At 37.4% G+C, this 19273-nt stretch overlaps 1 protein-coding gene across 3 annotated transcripts in view; it reads left to right on the forward strand.

Moving 5' to 3' along the window:
• The window catches only part of RAP1B (RAP1B, member of RAS oncogene family), a 45663-nt gene extending 37967 nt beyond the window's left edge, over positions 1-7696 (forward strand). For all 3 annotated transcript variants that reach the window (XM_070370558.1, XM_070370557.1, XM_070370559.1), the window contains exons 4-8: positions 330-386; positions 1244-1384; positions 3353-3496; positions 4143-4259; positions 6367-7696. In XM_070370558.1, the coding sequence (XP_070226659.1) occupies positions 330-386; positions 1244-1384; positions 3353-3496; positions 4143-4229 (429 nt within the window). In that variant the 3' untranslated portion in view covers positions 4230-4259; positions 6367-7696. The remainder of the gene's footprint in view (positions 1-329; positions 387-1243; positions 1385-3352; positions 3497-4142; positions 4260-6366) is intronic.
• Positions 7697-19273: the final 11577 nt, after the last annotated feature.

Here is a 19273-nt window from a genome sequence, read left to right on the forward strand (position 1 = left end):
AAAATTTTTTGAGCTGATTTGAAATTATTTCCTCTCCAGAGTTAACTGCTGAGTAATTCACATTGAGGTTGGAGCTTGTATATCTTGTAGATATCCTTATATTAAATTGAGAACTCATGGTTTTTACACTTAATGCAGTTTGAGGGTCAGTAGACTTTAGTTATCCAGCTATTTTTTTCTCCTGTTTCATTAAAGTATGTATTACTTGAGATTAGTATCAAAGTTGCTATAATCTGTGTCTGTTTTAAATATCGTATTAATATTATACATATTAAAGTAGTCTTATATACAGGAAAAAAAATGAAGATCTACCTTAATTTCCTCCCTAGCAAGTTGAAGTAGATGCACAGCAGTGTATGCTTGAAATCTTGGATACTGCAGGAACGGTATGTAAAACAATACCAAAGTATATGCATAACTTGTGCAGTATTGACCTTATAAATGCTAGCATTCTTATAGACAAACATTATTTAAAAGTAAGGCTTGCATTAAATCTTAAAGCTGTCTTATCCTCTTGAATTCTTTTCTTGTGTGCATGGGTCATTTACTGAAGAAATAAGTAGAAAATTTGTATGAAAATTTTCATACCTTCACTACTACTTTTAATGTAAGTTAGACTATATTTCCATATATTGAGTAATGTGGAAAATGCCTGAGATTCCTCAGTGACTGTGAAGTATTTTGAATAGTATCATTCATCCTTCAGTATATTTACAGAACAGCTAGATCTGATGGTATCTGAAAGTGAAGGGAAGATTTACTCTGGATGTGTGGTATTCGTTCATCTAATGTTTGAGTACCTGATACATGTCGTGGCTTGTATTCTTACACTCAAAAGCTTACAGTCTAGCGAAAGAGGAAGTGTGGGAAAATGGCACCATATAGGTAACTTGCTGGCGGACCTCGGATAACTGGAGCATTGTGAGCTAGCTGTGAGTAATGGTGATTCGATTTGGGTGCCTTCCATATGGTGTCTTGAAAAGCTGCTTTCAAGCAGCATTTGAAGATGGGACATTTCCACTTGAGTGCATTTACTGCACATAAATCTGCCCTGGTGTATTATTTTTAAATAAAACACTTATTTCTTGAAATACCAATTTTTCAAATAGCCACAGACTACAGTTTTAAGAGATGTTACATAACACTACTACATTCTTTGAGCTCTAATTATAGACTTTGAAAATTGTCAAATTAACTGTCAAAACATTATTTTTTTAAAATGATTCTTTTCTTTCGACTGTAGGAACAATTCACAGCAATGAGGGATTTGTACATGAAAAATGGACAAGGCTTTGCGTTAGTTTATTCCATCACAGCACAGTCCACATTTAATGATTTACAAGATCTGAGAGAACAGATACTTCGAGTTAAAGACACGGATGATGTAAGATGGCTTCATAATAAATATATTTTCTTTCAAACACTTATTGTAGTGATATCCGATTTAAAAGTTTGAATTTAAATCCAATTTAAACTTCATCTATTTTGAGGAGTTTGTTTTTCAAAAGCTTTTTCTTTGAAAGGGAAAAACGTACCTTTAACGCTATATATAGTGTAAAAAGTGAGAAATACCTTCCTCTTGTGTAAAATAAAATCTATATCCTTCCTATTTTTTTCCCTTCATATTTTTAAATCTTGCATTTGGTGGAGAAGGGGGAGAGGTGTCAGTGGCAAATATTACTAATAGAGCAGATGACGTTCTGGTAGATTTAAGAGCCTTTTTAATAGGAATCAGAACAACATGTGAACACATCTCAAACAACTATGACAGAAGGAGCAAGAAAGCCAATAAATATATTCAATTCTAATGTTAAGTAACATGCCCCTTCCGAGTACACCATAATGGAGTTTAACCCTGTAGGAAACTACAAAAGGTTTTTTTAAATTACTCTTCACGCTATGTATATAAATTCATCTTGCATCAGAATCACCTGTAGAGCTAGTTAAAACAGATTGTCAGGTCCCACTCCCAGAGTTTCTGATTCAGTAGGTCTGGAATAGGGCTCAGAAATTTGCATTTCTAACGTATTTCCAGGTGGTATTGGTGCTACCGGTCTGGGCATCACACTTTTAAGAACCACTGTACTAGGTATAGTTTAATTATAGCAAATATTTCTAGAGCTTGGGAGCACCTATTAGAAATATCCTAATTTCCTGGACTTCTGAAGCAGGAGGACTTTGAGGGGGGGACCTTAACATACTTAGGGCTTCCCTGGTGGCTCAGACAGTAAAGCATTTATCTACAATGCAGGAAACCTGGGTTCGATCCCTGGGTCGGGAAGATTCCCTAGAGAAGGAAATGGCAACCCACTCCAGTACTGTTGCCTGGAAAATCCCGTGGACAGAGGAGCTTGTTGCAGGCTATTGTCCATGGGGTCGCAAACAGTTGGGCACGACTGAGAGACTTCACTTTCTTTCTTTTCCTTCTTTAACATACTTAAAGCAGCTTTAGTTGGTAAAGCTGTTTCACCAGTGTCTCTGGTGACTACTATAGTTTTCTATCAGTTACATTAAACAGGTATTTATTAGTATAATACTAGGTATCTGTTCCTTAAAAAGCCACAAATCTTGATTTTCTAGTTTGGATTTTTTCCAAAACTAGAGAGCCAATCTCTAAAGGATTAATAGGAGTTTTACAGAATAAGGATTATTTTTCCCTGTAGTGTCCAAAAACATGATTAATACGGTCTATATTTTTAGTAAGTTAAGGTGATTTTAATTTTTGGCTTTTCATTTAGACTATATGAAAAGCTAAAAATTCTACCTTGAATTTTATCTACCTTCTAAATTTCTCCTTTTTTGTGTTATGAAATTGAGAATGAGTTATTTGATAAATACTTGTTAAGAAACCAAAAAATCTGAAATTGATTTATGTCCCTTGGAGAAACACTTTAAAATTTTGGAATATATTGACTTTTTATGATATTTCCTTTTTAAAAGGCTTTGTGTTTTCTTACTATAATTAGTTTGTTGTGAGGAACTTCCCTGGCAGTCCAGTGATTAAGTCTGTGCTTCCACTGCAAGAGCATGGCTTCAGTCCCTGATCAGGGAGCTAAGATCCTGCGTGCTGCACAGGGTGCCTAAAATAAAAGTCTGTTTTGATAACAATTTTCAGGTTTTTCTTCCCTCTTTTATAAGTAGATCATAGCTAGTTTTCTAAAAAACCCTTATGTGACAAGTTCTTAAGTTAATTGTTAATGCTTTTATATTTAACTATCAGTTTTAGTACACCTTATTAATTTAGTGTTTTTCTCTGGCATAAAATAAAATCTAATCCTTATGGTTGACTCTTAGAATTTTGACTTGAATTTATGTAGCATATTTGTTTACTTATTTGTTTTTACCCGTTTAGGTTCCAATGATTCTGGTTGGTAATAAGTGTGACTTGGAAGATGAAAGAGTTGTAGGAAAGGAACAAGGTCAAAATCTAGCAAGACAGTGGAACAACTGTGCATTCTTAGAATCCTCTGCAAAATCAAAAATAAATGTTAATGAGGTATGGTGTAATAGAACTCTTGATTTGGAATTTAGCATTCAGAATTAATGGAAAATAATGAGTGTATATTAACACAACCCCAAGTTAATTAAATATGTTAATTAGCATGCTAACAAGCAATACTACTATTTGAGCCTCTTTATTAAACACTGGTGGTACAGTAGAATTTACCATAAAATGAGGTAAGATTAGATGGAAAAGAATAGGGGTGGGGAAGACAGATTTAATCTTCAGATGTATGAACAATGTTACGTAAAAGATGAAGACAAATTCAAGAAGGCATGAATGGCTCTTGCCTTAAAGGAACTTAAAATTATGTTGTAGAATAAGAATACATAGAGTCAAAGAAGAGTAAAGGATTGTTCTCTTGGATGATGGTAAATGTTCTGACTAAACTAAGGTTTCTGCAGCTACTCAGTATTTACTTTAAGGAGAATGATGTTAGCCCTCCCAAAAAATAAACAGAAAAGCACTTGACAATTACAGGAATACCTGGCTTTACTCTCATTCCTTAAATGAACAGAATATTTGCTTTCTGGAGAAGAGTTATGGAAAGTTCAATTTTTTTCATTGTACTCTCTCACTTGTAGTTTTGGGTGGGGGTTTTCCCTGCAAATCAAAATAAAAAATTAATAAATGTTTGCAGATCTTTTATGACCTAGTGCGACAAATTAACAGAAAAACTCCAGTGCCTGGGAAGGCCCGCAAAAAGTCGTCATGTCAGCTGCTTTAATATACTAAATGCATTGTAGCTCTGAGCCAGGTATGTTAATTTATCTTTTCTTCTGTTTTGTTTGTTTCCTCTAATTTTTAACCTCAACTTTATTAAAGGTCCAAAAAGCAAGTATAGAATTTTCTGTTGTAGAAAACAAATGGTTACTTCTTATGAGTTAATATGATATCCTAGTAATTGAAATAATTATTTCACCTATATATGATCATGAGAAGTAAGTTATTCCACATAAGTATTCTAAATGAGTTTATCCAGTATATATTCACGTCTCAGTGGGTCACTGGTTTGTGCTGACAACATAGTGATGATCAAAACCAATCTTCTCTGCTCTCTTTGTTGCCTTAAGCTAATTAAGGTCTAGTGTAAAAGTCAGACAAATCATTGCAAAATATTATAAATGCTGTTGGCGGAATAAATGCAGCATGTTACCGATAATTAAAACCCCTGACATCATGTAGCAGACAAAGTACTGCCTACATGTTACTTGAATTCTCACAATTCTGTGTGGCAGAATTATTATAATTCCCATATTACAGATGAGTGAACTGAGGCACAGAAACATTGTTCAAGCCCTATAGTTAGTGAATAGCAGAGTCAGAATTGAATCTAATGATCTGAGTACATGGCTCAGAATTTGAACTGATTCCCAAAGTCCATAATTAGTCACTATGCTATTATGGGTACTATCAAGAGTATTTAATTGGGGTACCAAACCAGTCAGATGTGAACTATGGATTCAGGGAAAATCTCATAGTGAAAGCATCCAAGTTGAAATCAGATGGAAAAGTAGAAATTAGAGGGTGAAGAGTTCCTGGGCAGAGAGAACCATGGATACAACCTTGAGATGAGACAGCAAAGGAAAATTGAGCAAACATCACTATAACATAGTCTTTGAAAACAGTTATATCAAATGAGTTAATACTTTCAAAGCAGTTAGTTCAGTACCTGGCACCATGGTAAACCCTCATCTGTTAGCTGCTGTTTGCCAAGTATCATTAAGCCATATATTTTTTTTTTACTGTATTCTTACCCTTGGGAGTTTCGGGTGTTACTAGCTCTGCTTCTTCCCATGTTAAATGACCCTGTACAACCATAGTACTCTGATTCTGTAGTTTTCTAGAGTTTTGTCCCTACTCTCCACTTACGGTTTTCTGCTTAGAGATACAACTTTTCATTTTTTATATCCTCTCCTTTCCAACCACTTGCCCTTTCTTAACAGCACACTTATGCCTGAGCTCACATTGCCATCTGTCCTTTACAACTTGCTCCATTCGATCTGCTAAGATTTAGAAAACTTAGGAAACTCATTCAGTCTCTAAACGAGGGCTTAAAGTTCAAAGCATTTGTGGAAATTATTTCATCAGCCACATCTATATTAACATTCTGGAGCAAGTCTGATTCCCAGAAAACCAATATAAAAAGGAAGGATTTTTTTAGCCCAGGCATATGTACAGAAAATCATCCAAAGTAAATAAATAAATGACAGACTGATGAATGCTGATTTTACCCTTTTAAGTTTAGTTAGATAAGATTTTAGTGTAATAACAGCCTTTTCTGACATCTCTCTTTAAGTAGGATCTGTTTTATAGAATTAATATATATATAACTGTCAACTGTAGAGAGCCTTCATGAAATAAATTTATTTTATTGACTTCTCTACACCAGCTTTTTAGCCACTTACTGGAAGAGTAGGGAAGAAAAGTCTTGGAAAGCTTGGTTAGATGTGCATTCTGTACTCATGATGTCATTCTAGGATTATAAACACTCTTACAGACCAGCCATTTTGTTAGTATTGCTGTCTGTTTGATTCTAGTCAAGTCGACTTGATGTAAAATTTTAATATGGGGTTTTGTTTTTGTTTTTAGTTTTCCTGCTTTTAATCTTTGAGAGGTAATACAAAGAAATTTGTATTTAAGTACATTCAACTTCCACTTGAGTGGCATTTAAGAAGGCAGCAGAATATATCTATCCGTGCTTTGCTGTGAATCATAGTACATGGTCATAATGTAATGATGAGGATAGGAAGCTGTATTATATTTATTTCTGACACTTTGGCACTGTTGTCTTAATACGTCCTTTTGATCTTTAGTGTGCTATTTACAACCTGTGTTTTCAATTAATTTTCTCCTTTTGACAGGTCTGAAGAACTGTTGCCCAATTCAACAGTGCCAGCATTCCAACTTTGTTAAACCTACCAACATCTTAAATGGACTTTCTGTGGTGGTACCCTTTAAGAGGCGGATGAAAACTACTACATCAGTTTGCACATTCTAATCACTTTCCAGTATCACAGAGAGATTTTTACTTATATAATAGTCCTAGAGTATGCAGCTGGTAAAACCAGAGGCTACAATCCAGTATTACTGCTAAGAGACATTTTTCATCCACCAATGTTGTACATGTATGAAAATGGTGTACTGTATACTTTAACACACCCCATACTTTGTATTGGAGAGTACAATAATGTAAATCCTAAAAGCACCACTATTTTAGCATAATAAAAGAAAGTCCAAAGAGCTCCTATATAGACTACTCCAGATAACTTTGCTTCTTTGATACTTGTAGCTTATTGTAATTTTTTTTTAAGAAATTCAAGGTCATTATCATTGTATTGTACAAATAAGCGCTTTGATTAACACAGCTATATAGTTTTTTTAATTTTTAAAAAACCTGTGGAGACAGTGATCTTGTCTTTAAAATATGATAGTCCTTTCAGTATAATGTCTTAGATTAAAGACGTTGCCTTTAATATCTGTTGGGAAGGAAATGTCCAGACTTTTCAAATCTTTTATTATATGTTTCCTTTTTTGTTTACATAGGGAACAATGTTTATAGTTGTGTGTACAGTGGGGGTCTACAACAAGAAGTGTATATTTTCAAACAATTTTTTAATGATTTAACAATTTTTGTAAATCATTTTCAGGCTTCTGCAGCTGTAGATTCTCACTGTGAATCCCCTGCTTGCTCATGCATAAGTGTATTTGCAATACCAAATATACAGGTTTAGTATTTTTGCCTGTTAGTGATTGTTTCCCATGTGTAACGTTTTGGTTGAGATGTTAAATGGTGGAAGAGTACTGTGGATGTGAATGTGGGAAGTAATTTTAATCATGTGTAATTGGTCACAAGGCCTAAGTTGCAGTAACTATTGCTGTTTTATTTAACAATGCCTTGTTGCTTTGTATGCATTAATGTTTGGGTGTAAAGATTGTGTGTCTATCCAACAGGGAGCCACAGTATTTAAATTGACCAACCTAATGTTACAACTACTTTTGAGGTGGCCAAATGTAAACTAAAAGCCTTAATTAAAGTGGTGCAATTTTGTATAACTTAGCATCAGTAGTTCAATAAATTTGGATTGCCATGCAAGGGCTTGCATTATAATTACTTGCCACTTGAATGTGTTTTGTGTAATATTTAACAGTGCTAGTTAAATAAATATGGGTTTAACTTCTTTTTAAATGTGATAGGTGCATTTTGCATAGTGTGGTTTCATAATTTAATGTTTGGGCAAGCCAGATTCATTTATTAATTACAGAAATGATGAGAGAGAAATGTCAGGTATTTTTCTTAGTATTGTTTGAATATCCACATAACCATGTTTTGAATTTTTCCTTTGGAAAGAGTTCTGTAAATCAAGCAATATTACTTACAAACGTATGCCTTCTGGGTAGTGTTCAGTAGCTCTTTGAGGTATAGGAGAAAGAATTGAAAATACTTCAGCAGGTGTTACACTTACAGATTTTTTTAAACTAGAGGATGCAATTACACTTATGGTCATAAAAATCTTTTAATGAAGTGGACTCAAGTACTACTTTTTATATAATGGGTCTTTGTCTCAGATGTGCTGTAATTCCATTTTTTTTGAAATCTGTAAATGAATCTTAAACTTTCTCAAAATATTTTCCAGCCACCGGAGAATATCAGCAGTTAATTAGTAATACCATCTAATTTAGGGATGTCTGTTAATCCCTTAGATACATTTCGAAGCTTTTATTTTAAAAAGAAATCTTATTCCTTACATATTTAACTCACAGAGTTCCATGTATTTAAAGGTTCAGTGTATCTAAAGAAAAAACTGTTGTTCTCTCAGAAATCCCACTTAACCCACTTGTTTTGGCAGGATTGTTTTTATTTATAGTCATTGGGAGAAAATTAAATCTGAAAAAAGTGGCATTGTGGAGCATTGAAATCACTTCAATTTGTTATGTCCTGTTATATCTCTGGTCCTTTTGGGGGGCACCACCATTAATTCAGGTACTTTAATAAATGTTTGTTGCCTACCAGCTATGTGCCAGGCTGAATTCTAGGCTCTTAAACACAGATAAATATTCAACAGATAAACTCAAGCAATTTCTATATCTGAGGATAGAGCAGAAACCAAGGTCAATTTAGGACCCTGCCCTCCTTAGAATTTATACTCCATTTAGGGTTTTTCAGTGTGCTAGATAATGAGTTTTCCCCTCATATTATGGGATTTTTAGCACCATCTCTAGACTCTACCCACTGGATGTAATACCACCCCCAAGTTGAAACAACCAGAATTATCTCCAGATATTGTCAGGTGTCCTTAAGTTAGATTCAGGGAAGAGGGAGAGGGGTATTGAAGGGCAAGATTGCCCCAGCTGAGAACTGTCAATCTGTTGGGAACCAGAACATTAATTATAGATAAGGGTTAGGGATACAGAGTGGACAGCTTACTATAGTTAATAAGAACATGGGCTCTGGAACCATATTTCCTGGATTTCTAATCCTTGCTCTGCCACCTCCTAGCATGAAAGCCTGGGTAGGTTCCTCAGTTGCTTTATCTGTAAAACGGAATGTTAGTAACATCTATTTCATAGGCTTTAAAGGGGCTTCCCAGGTGGTGCTAGTGGTAAAAACCCTGCAATATAAGAGATGCGGGTTCGATTCCTGGGTTGAGAAGATCCCCTGGAGAAGGACAACCCACTCCAGTATTCTTAACTGGAGAAACCCATGGACAGAGCAACCTGGTGGGCTACAGTCCATGGTTCACAGTCGGACACAACTGAGGCGACTTAGCATGCATGCACAAAGAGAGTGAAGTACTTGGCCAGTGTCATCCTCCAGGTCAGTATTTGTGTTGTTTCTTATTTTGTATCCTGCTAACAGAAATAGGGCTGGGGTTTGGCAAATGCACCATTTGTCTCCTATACAAAATAACTGCAGCTTAGGAATGCAAATAATGGACTTTTCTGGTGCTTAATTGGGGGGGGGGGGACTAAAAATAAGTCAAAAAACTTGAGTTCTTTTTCATGTCCCCAAGGATACTTGGAGAAAGGTTTAAGTTTTTGGAGAAAACAGTGGTATTTCACTTTTTTCTAAAAAGTGTAAAAACCCTGTTTTAACTTTCATGTTGATTCAGCTCTTTTTCTTAAATGTATAGTCTTTACCACATGTGGATATTATGAGTAGGAAGTTTTAAAATCTCTATTTATGAAAATGTTTGCTTTTTTAAAAGTCATCTTTAGATGTGGGGCAGCGAACTTAGAATCAGTACTTTTTAGTGCAACATTTTTTATTCTAGTTTATCTGTTTTTCATTGAATTTAATCCTTATCTATTATTCTACCTCTTTAAATCATGAAGTGTAGAGTTTGTTAGTATTTTATAATTAATACTCCTATGACCTTGTCTTAGAAATCAGTGTTTGCAGTTGTATCTCTCAAACTAACAATGAGCCTTAAATTGTGACTTATAAGACTCAAAAAATTTTAATCCATTCTGTAATTTGTTACAGTGCATCCATACATCTGGTATTTTGTGACTGCATGAGAGAAGTGAAATAGATTGAAAATAGAACTAAACTTCTGTTCCCTTAACTGACCATTAAAAGAAGAATGTATGAGTCCTTGTTATGATATTGATGATACTTGTCAAAACTCTAAACCTGTTAATGAAACAACTAAGTTTGTAGGCTTAACATTAGTTTATCTTTGAAAGGTACAAATAAAATACTGCTAAATAGGTCAGTTTTCTTAATTCTGCAGAAGCATTCCATATGTTGCACATACTCTGAACTTGGTCCCTTAAAATCCTTTGGGTTACCTATAGATTACTGACCTTGGAAATGATTTATTTTTTCCAAAATTAGGGGTATCCACGCACATTTTGTATCATAAAGCATCAACAAACGCATTTGGTATCATATTTACTATGTTGCAGGCACTGTTTACTATGCTAGTGGGGATAGAGCAGGGATGTTCTGTCCTCACAGAGCTTAGATTCTACTGGAGGAGAGGGAGTCATCAAATGAGCATTAAATATCTCAGAACTTTCATTTGGGACAATTGAATGATTTAGGAAAGCATAGTATCATTTAATATGTATAAAGATTTTATCATTTATCGGCAGAATTGTCTGAAAGGGTATGGAGAGAATTTTTACTGTTCTTTTGTTGTGTTACAAAACGGTCAACCTGATTTTTAACCTTACAAAAGCAGGTTAAACTTAGTTTAACCTGATTTTCCTTATACAATGTCTTAAATGCAAAATTATCTATATTTAGTGTTTGAGTCAGAACACAGCTTTTTTTTCCTGAAAACTAAATAATGCAGATTCTACAAAATTTGAATATGAATAATGTATTCAGTTACATCAAAAGGTTATAGGAGTTTTCAAAAGCCTTCAGTGTTTTTGTCATCTGTCATTATTACTCACTCAAATTTCTATTTATAGTGTGTTACTTTATGTCCCCTGGGAGAACTAAGTTCATAATGGGAAATTCTGTTACTGTCAAACTTCTGAATAAGAAAGGTGCTGTGCTTGGAGGAGAGGGGAGTAGCAAAAAGTAAATGAGAGAATAAACCCAGTCCCTGTTGCCAAGTTTCTTAATGCTTCAGTGGTGGGGAAGGCCAGTCAGAATAAGCAAAAATCCAATACCTCATTTCTAACCACAGAGTTCATGCTCCGTTATCCATACTAATCCAAGTGACTAACATAAAAAATTGTATTTTGCTTTAAAATGTATGGACTGTTGATTTATATTTCTCTTTTATTCAGGTCAGTGTTAATTAGATTCTCAGAGCAGATCAACCAGTGATGGAAAACTAGACAGAAAGAAATGAGTGTCTTTACATACTGGAAATGGAGAAGATAAAGTAGTACAGAGGGGGTAGTTACTAGAGAGCCGCTCTGCTGTTCTAAATGGGAGTAAAGGAAAGCAGTGTAATTTTTTTTCAAACTTAATTGAAGGAAAATCACCTCACAGTATTAATATTGTGTTGGCCTCTGCCATACATCAACATGAGTCAACCATAGGTATGTGCGTGTGTGTATATACATACATATATATATATATATATATCCTCTCCCTTTTTAATGCCGCTCACACGTCTTACCCTCGAGTCCCGGTTTGAGTCCCTGAGTCGTATAGCAGATTCCCATTGGTTATCCGTTTTACACATGGTGGTGTATATCCTTCCATTATTCTCTTCATTCAGCCCACCCTTCTGCTAGGCCATGTCCATAAGTCTGTTCTCTATGTCTGCATTGCCATTTTTGCCCTGTAAATAGGTTCATCAGTACCATCTTTCCAGATTCTATATATATGCATTAATACACAGTATTTGTTTTTCTCATTCTGACTCAGTTCAGTTCATTCATTCGTGTCCGACTCTTTGCAACCCCACGGACTGCAGCACGTGAGGCCTCCCTGTCCATCACCAACTCCCAGAGTTTATTCAAGCTCATGTCCGTTGAGTCGGTGATGCCATCCAACCATCTTATCCTCTGTCGTCCCCTTCTCTACCCACCTTCAGTCTTGCCCTGCATCAGGGTCTTTTCAAATGAGTCAGTTCTTCGCATTACTGGAGTTTCAGCTTCAGCGTAAGTCCTTCCAATGTATACTTAGGACTGACTTCCTTTATGATTGACTGGTTGGAGCTCCTTGCAGTCCAAGGGACTGTCAAGAGTCTTCTCCAACACCACAATTCAAAAGCAAAAGTGCCAGTTCTTTGGCACTCAGCTTTCCTTATAGTCAAACTCTCACATCCATACATGACTACTAGAAAAACCATAGCCTTGACTAGACGGACCTTTGTTGGCAAAGTAATGGCTGTCTAGGTTGGTCATAACTTTTCTTCCAAGGAGCAAGCATCTTTTAATTTCATGGCTGCAGTCACTGTCTGTAGTGATTTTGGAGCCCAAGAAAATAAAGTCTGTCGCTTTTGCCAGTGCTTCCCCATCTATTTGCCATGAAGTGATGGGACCAGATGCCATGATCTTAGTTTCCTGAATGTTGAGTTTTAAGCCAACTTTTTCACTCTCCTCTTTCACTTTCATCAAGAGGCTTGTTATTTCTTTTTTGTTTTTCTGCCTTAAGAGTGGTGTCATCTGCATTTCTGAGGTTATTGATATTTCTTGCAGCAATCTTGATTCCAGCTTGTGCTTCCTCCAGCCCAGCGTTTCTCATGATGTACTCTGCATAGAAGTTAAATAAGCAGGGTGACAATATACAGCCTTGACATACTCCTTTCCCAATTTAGAACCAGTCTGTTGTTCCATGTCCAGTTCTAACTGTTGCTTCCTGACCTGTATACAGGTTTCTCAAGAGGCAGGTCAGGTGATCTGGTATGCCCATCTCTTTCAGAATTTTCCACAGTTTATTGTGATCCACACAGTCAAAGGCTTTGGCATAGTCAATAAAGCAGAAATAGATGTTTTTCTGGAACTCTCTTGCTTTTTCGATGATCCAGTGATGTTGGCAGTTTGATCTCTGGTTCCTCTGCCTCCTCTGCCTTTTCTTAATCCAGCTTGAACATCTGGAAGTTCATGGTTCATGTACTGTTGATGCCTGGCTTGGAGAATTTTAAGCATTACTTTACTAGCGTGTGAGATGAGTGCAATTGTGCGGTAGTTTGAGCATTCTTTGGCATTGCCTTTCTTTGGGATTGGAATGAAAACTGACCTTTTCCAGTCCTATGGCCACTGCTGAGTTTTCCAAATTTGCTGGCATTTTGAGTGCAGCATTTTCACAGCATCATCTTTTAGGATTTGAAATAGCGCGACTGGAATTCCATCACCTCCACTAGCTTTGTTTGTAGTAATGCTTTCCAAAGCCCACTTGACTTCGCACTCCAGAATGTCTGGCTCTAGGTGAGTGATCACACCATGGTGATTATCTGGGTCATGAAGATCTTTTTTTATAGTTCTTCTGTGTATTCTTGCCACCTCTTCTTAATATCTTCTGCTTCTGTTAGGTCCATACCATTTCTGTCCTTTATTGTGCCCGTCTTTGCATGAAGATTTCCTGTGGTATCTCTAATTTTCTTGAAGAGATCTCTAGACTTACCCATTCTATTGTTTTCCTTTATTTCTTTGCATTGATCACTGAGAAAGGCTTTCTTTCCTTCCTTGCTGTTCTTTGGAACTCTGCTTTCAAATGGGTATATCTTTCCTCTTCTCCTTTGCCTTTCGCTTCTCTCTTTTCTCAGCTATTTGTAAGGCCTCCTAAGACAACCATTTTGCCTTTTTGCATTTCTTTTCTTGGGGATGATCTTGATCCCTGCCTCCTGTACAATGTCACGAACCTCTATCCATAGTTCTTCAGATACTCTGTCTATCAGATCTAATCCCTTGAATCTATTTGTCACTTGCACTGTATAATCATAAAGGATTTGATTTACGTCATACCAGAATGGTCTAGTGGTTTTTCCGTACTTTTCTTCAATTTAAGTCTGAATTTGGCAATAAGGAGTTCATAATCTGAGCCACAGTCAGCTCCCCGTCTTGTTTTTGCTGACTGTATAGAGCTCCATCTTTGGGTGCAAAGGATATAATCAATCTGATTTTGGTATTGACCATCTGGTGATGTCCAGGTATAGAGTCTTCTCTTGTGTTGTTGGAAGAGGGTGTTTGCTATGACGAGTGTGTTCTCTTGGCAAAACTATTAGCCTTTGCCCTGCTTTATTCTGTACTCCAAGGCCAAATTTGCCTGTTACTCCAGGTATTTCTTAACTCCATACTTTTGCATTCCAGTCCCTTACAGTGAAAAGGACATCTTTTTTGGGTGTTAGTTCTAGAAGGTCTTGTAGGTCTTCATAGAACCATTCAGCTTCTTCAGCATTACTGCTCAGGGCATAGACTTGGATTTCTGTGATAGTGAATGGTTTGCCTTGTAAACGAACAGAGATCATTCTCTCGGTTTTGAGATTGTACCCAAGTACTGCATTTCAAACTTTTGACTGTGATGGCTACTCCATTTCTTCTAAGCGATTCTTGCCCACAGTAGTAGATATAATGGTCATCTAAGTTAAATTCACCCATTCCAGTCTATTTTAGTTCGATTGCTAAAATTTGCCATCTCTTGTTTGATCACTTCCAATTTTCCTTGATTTCATGGACCTAACATTCCAGGTTCCTATGCAATATTGCTCTTTCTGACTGACTTCACTGTATAATGGGCTCTGGGTTCATCCATGTCATTAGAACTGACTCATGGATTCCTTTTCAATGGCTGAGTAATATTCCACTGTGTATATGTACTACAGTTCCTTTATCTGTCTGTGTGATAATGGACATCTAGGTTAAAGCAACAAATTTTGACAGCTGTGTGAAAGATAGCTCAGGAAGTGTGATGTTAGAGCTAGAGCCAACCCGCCCAGTGTGTATGCTGCTTGATTCTGTAAGCATGAAGTGATTCGCTGGAGCTGTGGTGAGAAAGGGAGCCCAAAAAGTTTTTAAAAGGAATAATTGGAGAATTGGTTAGTGGCTTAGGTGTGGGAGCTGAAGGAAAGACAGACAGTGGATTATATTAGCCAATTTGGAGGAGATGAACACCAATGGTGATAAAATACAGAAGCCAGCAAGGAATTTCGGGTTTTAGTGCATGAATAAAGAACTTTTTGGTATGACAAAGTTTAAGTGAGATGCTTTAAAGAGTATCTTCTGAGGAGAGATGGATTTTAACAGACTTTGAAGTCATTGGTGTACAAGAGGCAACTGAAACCACAGTGAATAAAATTATAAGGATTAAATATAGAGAAATATAAGAAAACCTGGTCTAAATGGGGTGGGGAAGAGAAAGATTGGAGTGCAAAGGATTGTTCTTAGAAAGATAAGGGCAAAAAAAAAAAAAAAAAGATAAGGGCAGAGGAGGCAGCAAATAGCCTTCTATAGCCAGAGAATACAGCATCTTCAATGGCAAAAGAGTAAGACTGTGACCCTACTATTTGTCTTGCACTGTTCAGTTCAGTCGCTCAGTCATGTCCGACTCTGCAACCCCATGAACCGCAGCATGCCAGGCCTCCCTGTCCATCACCAACACCCGGAGTCCACCCAAACCCACGTCCATTGAGTCAGTGATGCCATCCAACCATCTCATCTTCTCTTGTCCCCTTCACCCCCTGTCCCTGGTCCCTCCCAGCATCATAGTCTTTTCCAATGAGTCAGTTCTTCGCATCAGGTGGCCAAAGTATTGGAATTTCAGCTTCAACATCAGTCCTTCCAATGAACACCCAGGACTGGTCTCCTTTAGGATGGACTGGTTGAATCTCCTTGCAGTCCAAGGGACTCTCAAGAGTCTTCTCCAACACCACAGTTCAAAAGCATCAATTCTTCAGCTCAGCTTTCTTTACAGTCCAACTCTGACATTCATAGGCCAGCAGTAATTCATTCTCTAGATGTATCATAATTTATATTTGTCTCTTCATATACTTCTTGGTGGGGAATTGGCTACTGATCTGAGGAAATGATAGGATAGTTTTGGAAATACCATCTTCTTGTTAGTACCAGGTCCGTGTATGTCTGCAGCAGCTACAGGTACACTTCAGAGTTATTGGCAGGTTTAATTCAGACCACTCTAATAAAGTGAATATTGCAGTAATGGAAGTCAACGAATTTTTTTAGTTTCCCAATGCATGTAAAAATTGTACTATACTATAGTGTATAAAGTGCACAATAACATGTCTTAAAAAAAATACAAACATCATTTAAAAGTACTTTATTACTAAAAAGATGCTAATCGTCATTCCAGCCTTCATCGTGTCCTAATCTTTTTGGTGGTGGGGAGTCTTGCCTCAGTGTTGATGGCTGCTGATGGATCAGGGGAGTACTTGCTGAAAGCCAGAAAGGCTGTGGCAGTTTCTTAAAATAAGGCAACAGTGAGGTTTGCCACATGGGTCAGCTCTTCCCTTCATGAACAACTTTTCTGTAGCATGCAATGCTGTTTGGTAGTATTTAACAGGAGGAAAAGGGGATGACAGAGGATGAGATGGCTGGATGGCGTCACCGACTCGATGGACGTGAGTCTGAGTGAACTCAGGAGATGGTGATGGACAGGGAGGCCTGGCGTGCTGCCTGGCGATTCATGTCACAAAGAGTCGGACACGACTGAGCGACTGAACTGAACTGAACTGAACCCACAGTAGCATTTCTTTCAAAATTGGAGTCAATCGTCTCAAACCCTGCTGTTGTTGTATTGTTTACATAATATTCTAAATACTTTGTTGTCATTTCAGCATTTTCATAGCACCTTAACCAGGAATAGATTGCATCTCAAGAAACCACTCTGTTGATCCATAAGAAGTGACTCCTCATCCATTTGAAGTTTTATTGTGAGATTGCAACAATTCCGTCACATCTTCAGGCTCCACATCTAGTGCTAGTTCTTTTGCTACTTCCACCACATCTACCGTTACTTCGTCTACTGAAATCTTGAACTCCTCAAAGTCATCCATGAAGTTGGAGTCACCTTCTTCCAAGTTCTATTAATGTTGGTATTTTGACTTCTCTTTCTGAATTAGGAGTATTCTTGGGGTTTTTTTTCCCATTATGATTTATTATAGGATATTGAATATAATTGCCTGTGCTATAGAGTAAGACCTTGTAGTTTATCCATTCTGTATATAGTAGTTTGCATCTTCGAGTCCCAGACTCCCAGTCCAACCCTCCCCAACCTTCCTACCCCTTGGCAACTACAAATCTGTTCTCTGTGAATTTTCTGTTTCAGAAATAAGTTCATTTGTGTCATATGTTAGATTTCCAGTGTAAGTGATACCATATGGCATTTGTCTTTCTGATTTCACCTAGTATGATCATCTCTGGGTCCATTCATGTTGCTGCAAATGGCGCTGCTTCATTCTTTTTTATGGCTGAGTGCTATTCCTGTGTATGTGTGTACACACCACATCTTTATCCATTCTTCTGTCAGTGGACATTTAGGTTGCTTCCATGTCTTAGCTACTATAAATAGTGCTGCTCTGAACATAGGGGAACACGTGTCTTTTCCAGTTATTGTTTTGTCTATATATGTGCCCAGGAGTGGGATTGCTGGATCATATGGGCAACTGTATGTTTTTTTAAGGAACCTCCATCTAGTTTCCCATAGTGGCTGCACCAATTTACATTCCCACCAAAGTGCCAGAATGTTCCCATTTCTTCACACCCTCTCCAGCATTTGTTATTTGTAGACTTTTTAATGATGGCCATTTGAATTAGGAATATTCTTAATATCATCTAGAAAGGTGAATTCTTTCCAGAAGATTTTCAAATTACTTTGCCCACATCCATCAAAGAAATCACTGTGTGTGGCAGTTATAGCCTAACAAAATGTAGTTTTTTAATAAAACTTGAAAGTCAGAATTACTTCTTGATCCATGGGCTGTAAAACAGATGATGTGTTAGTAGGCATGAAAACAACATAAATCACCTTATATATCTCCATCAGAGCTCCTGGATAACCAGGTGCATTGTCAATGAGCAGTACTGAATTTCAAAGAATCTTATATTATGAACAGTAGATCTCAACAGTGGGCTGAAAATCTCAGTAAACTGTTGTAAACAGGTGTGCCGTCATCCAGGCTTTAATTTTCTATTTATAGTGCATAATCATAGGAGGGAGTGAGTGAGTGAAGTCACTCAGTCGTGTCCGACTCTTTGCGACCCCATGGACTGCAGCCTACCAGGTTCCTCTCTCCATGGGATTTTCCAGACAAGAATACTAGAGTGGGGTGCCATTTCCTTCTCCGAGAGATCTTCCCAACCCAGGGATTGAACCCAGGTCTCCCGCATTGTAGGCAGACACCTTACCGTCTGAGCCACCAGGGAAGTCCGCTGCTGCTGCTGCTGCTGCTAAGTCGCTTCAGTCGTGTCCGATTCTTTGCGACTCCATAGACAGCAGCCCACCAGGCTCCCCTGTCCCTGGGATTCTCCAGGCAAGAACACTGGAGTGGGTTCCCATTTCCTTCTCCAATGAATGAAAGTGAAAAATGAAAGTGAAGTCGCTCAGTCATGTCCGATCCTCAGCAACCCCATGGACCACAGCCTTCCAGGCTCCTCTGTCCATGGGATTTTCCAGGCAAGAGTACTGGAGTGGGGTGCCATTGCCTTCTCCAGGGAAGTCCACTAAATTATGCTAAATCATAGTAGATTTAGCATAATTTTTAAGGGCCCTGGGATTTTCAGAATGGCAAATGAGCATTGGCTTCAACTTAAAGTTGCTAGTCATGTTAACACCCTAACAAGAAAGTCAGCCTGTCCTTTAAAGCTTTGGAGTCAAGCATTGACCTCTCTAGCTATAAAAGTCCTACATGGCATCTTCTAATAGAAGACTGTTTTGTCTCATCAATAATCTATTGTTTAGTGTAGCCACCTTCATTAATTATCTTAGCTAAATCTTCTGGATAATTTGCTGCAGGTTCTCCATTAGCACTTGCTGCTTCACCTTGCACTTTATGTTCTGCAGGTGGCTTCTTAAATCTCAGGAACCAACTTGTGCCAGCTTTTGTTCTGCAGTTTCCTCATCTCTCTCAACTTGTGTAGAATTGAACAGAGGGCTTTGCTGCGGATTAGATTTTGGCTCAAGGGAATGTTGTGGCTGGTTTAGTAGTTCCACTACAGCTTTCTCCATAGCAGCAATAAAGAGTAGCACTTTTAATTTCCTTCAAGAAGTTTTCCTTAGACTCACACTAGGGCTGACTGGTACAAGAGGCTTTGGACATGATTCTCTCACTAATTTTAATCATTTCTGGCTTCTGATTTAAGATGAGAGACATTCAACTCATTCTTTCAGTTGAATGCTTAGAG

This window comes from Bos mutus, chromosome 5 (assembly GCF_027580195.1).
Source record: "Bos mutus isolate GX-2022 chromosome 5, NWIPB_WYAK_1.1, whole genome shotgun sequence".
NCBI lineage: Eukaryota > Metazoa > Chordata > Mammalia > Artiodactyla > Bovidae > Bos > Bos mutus.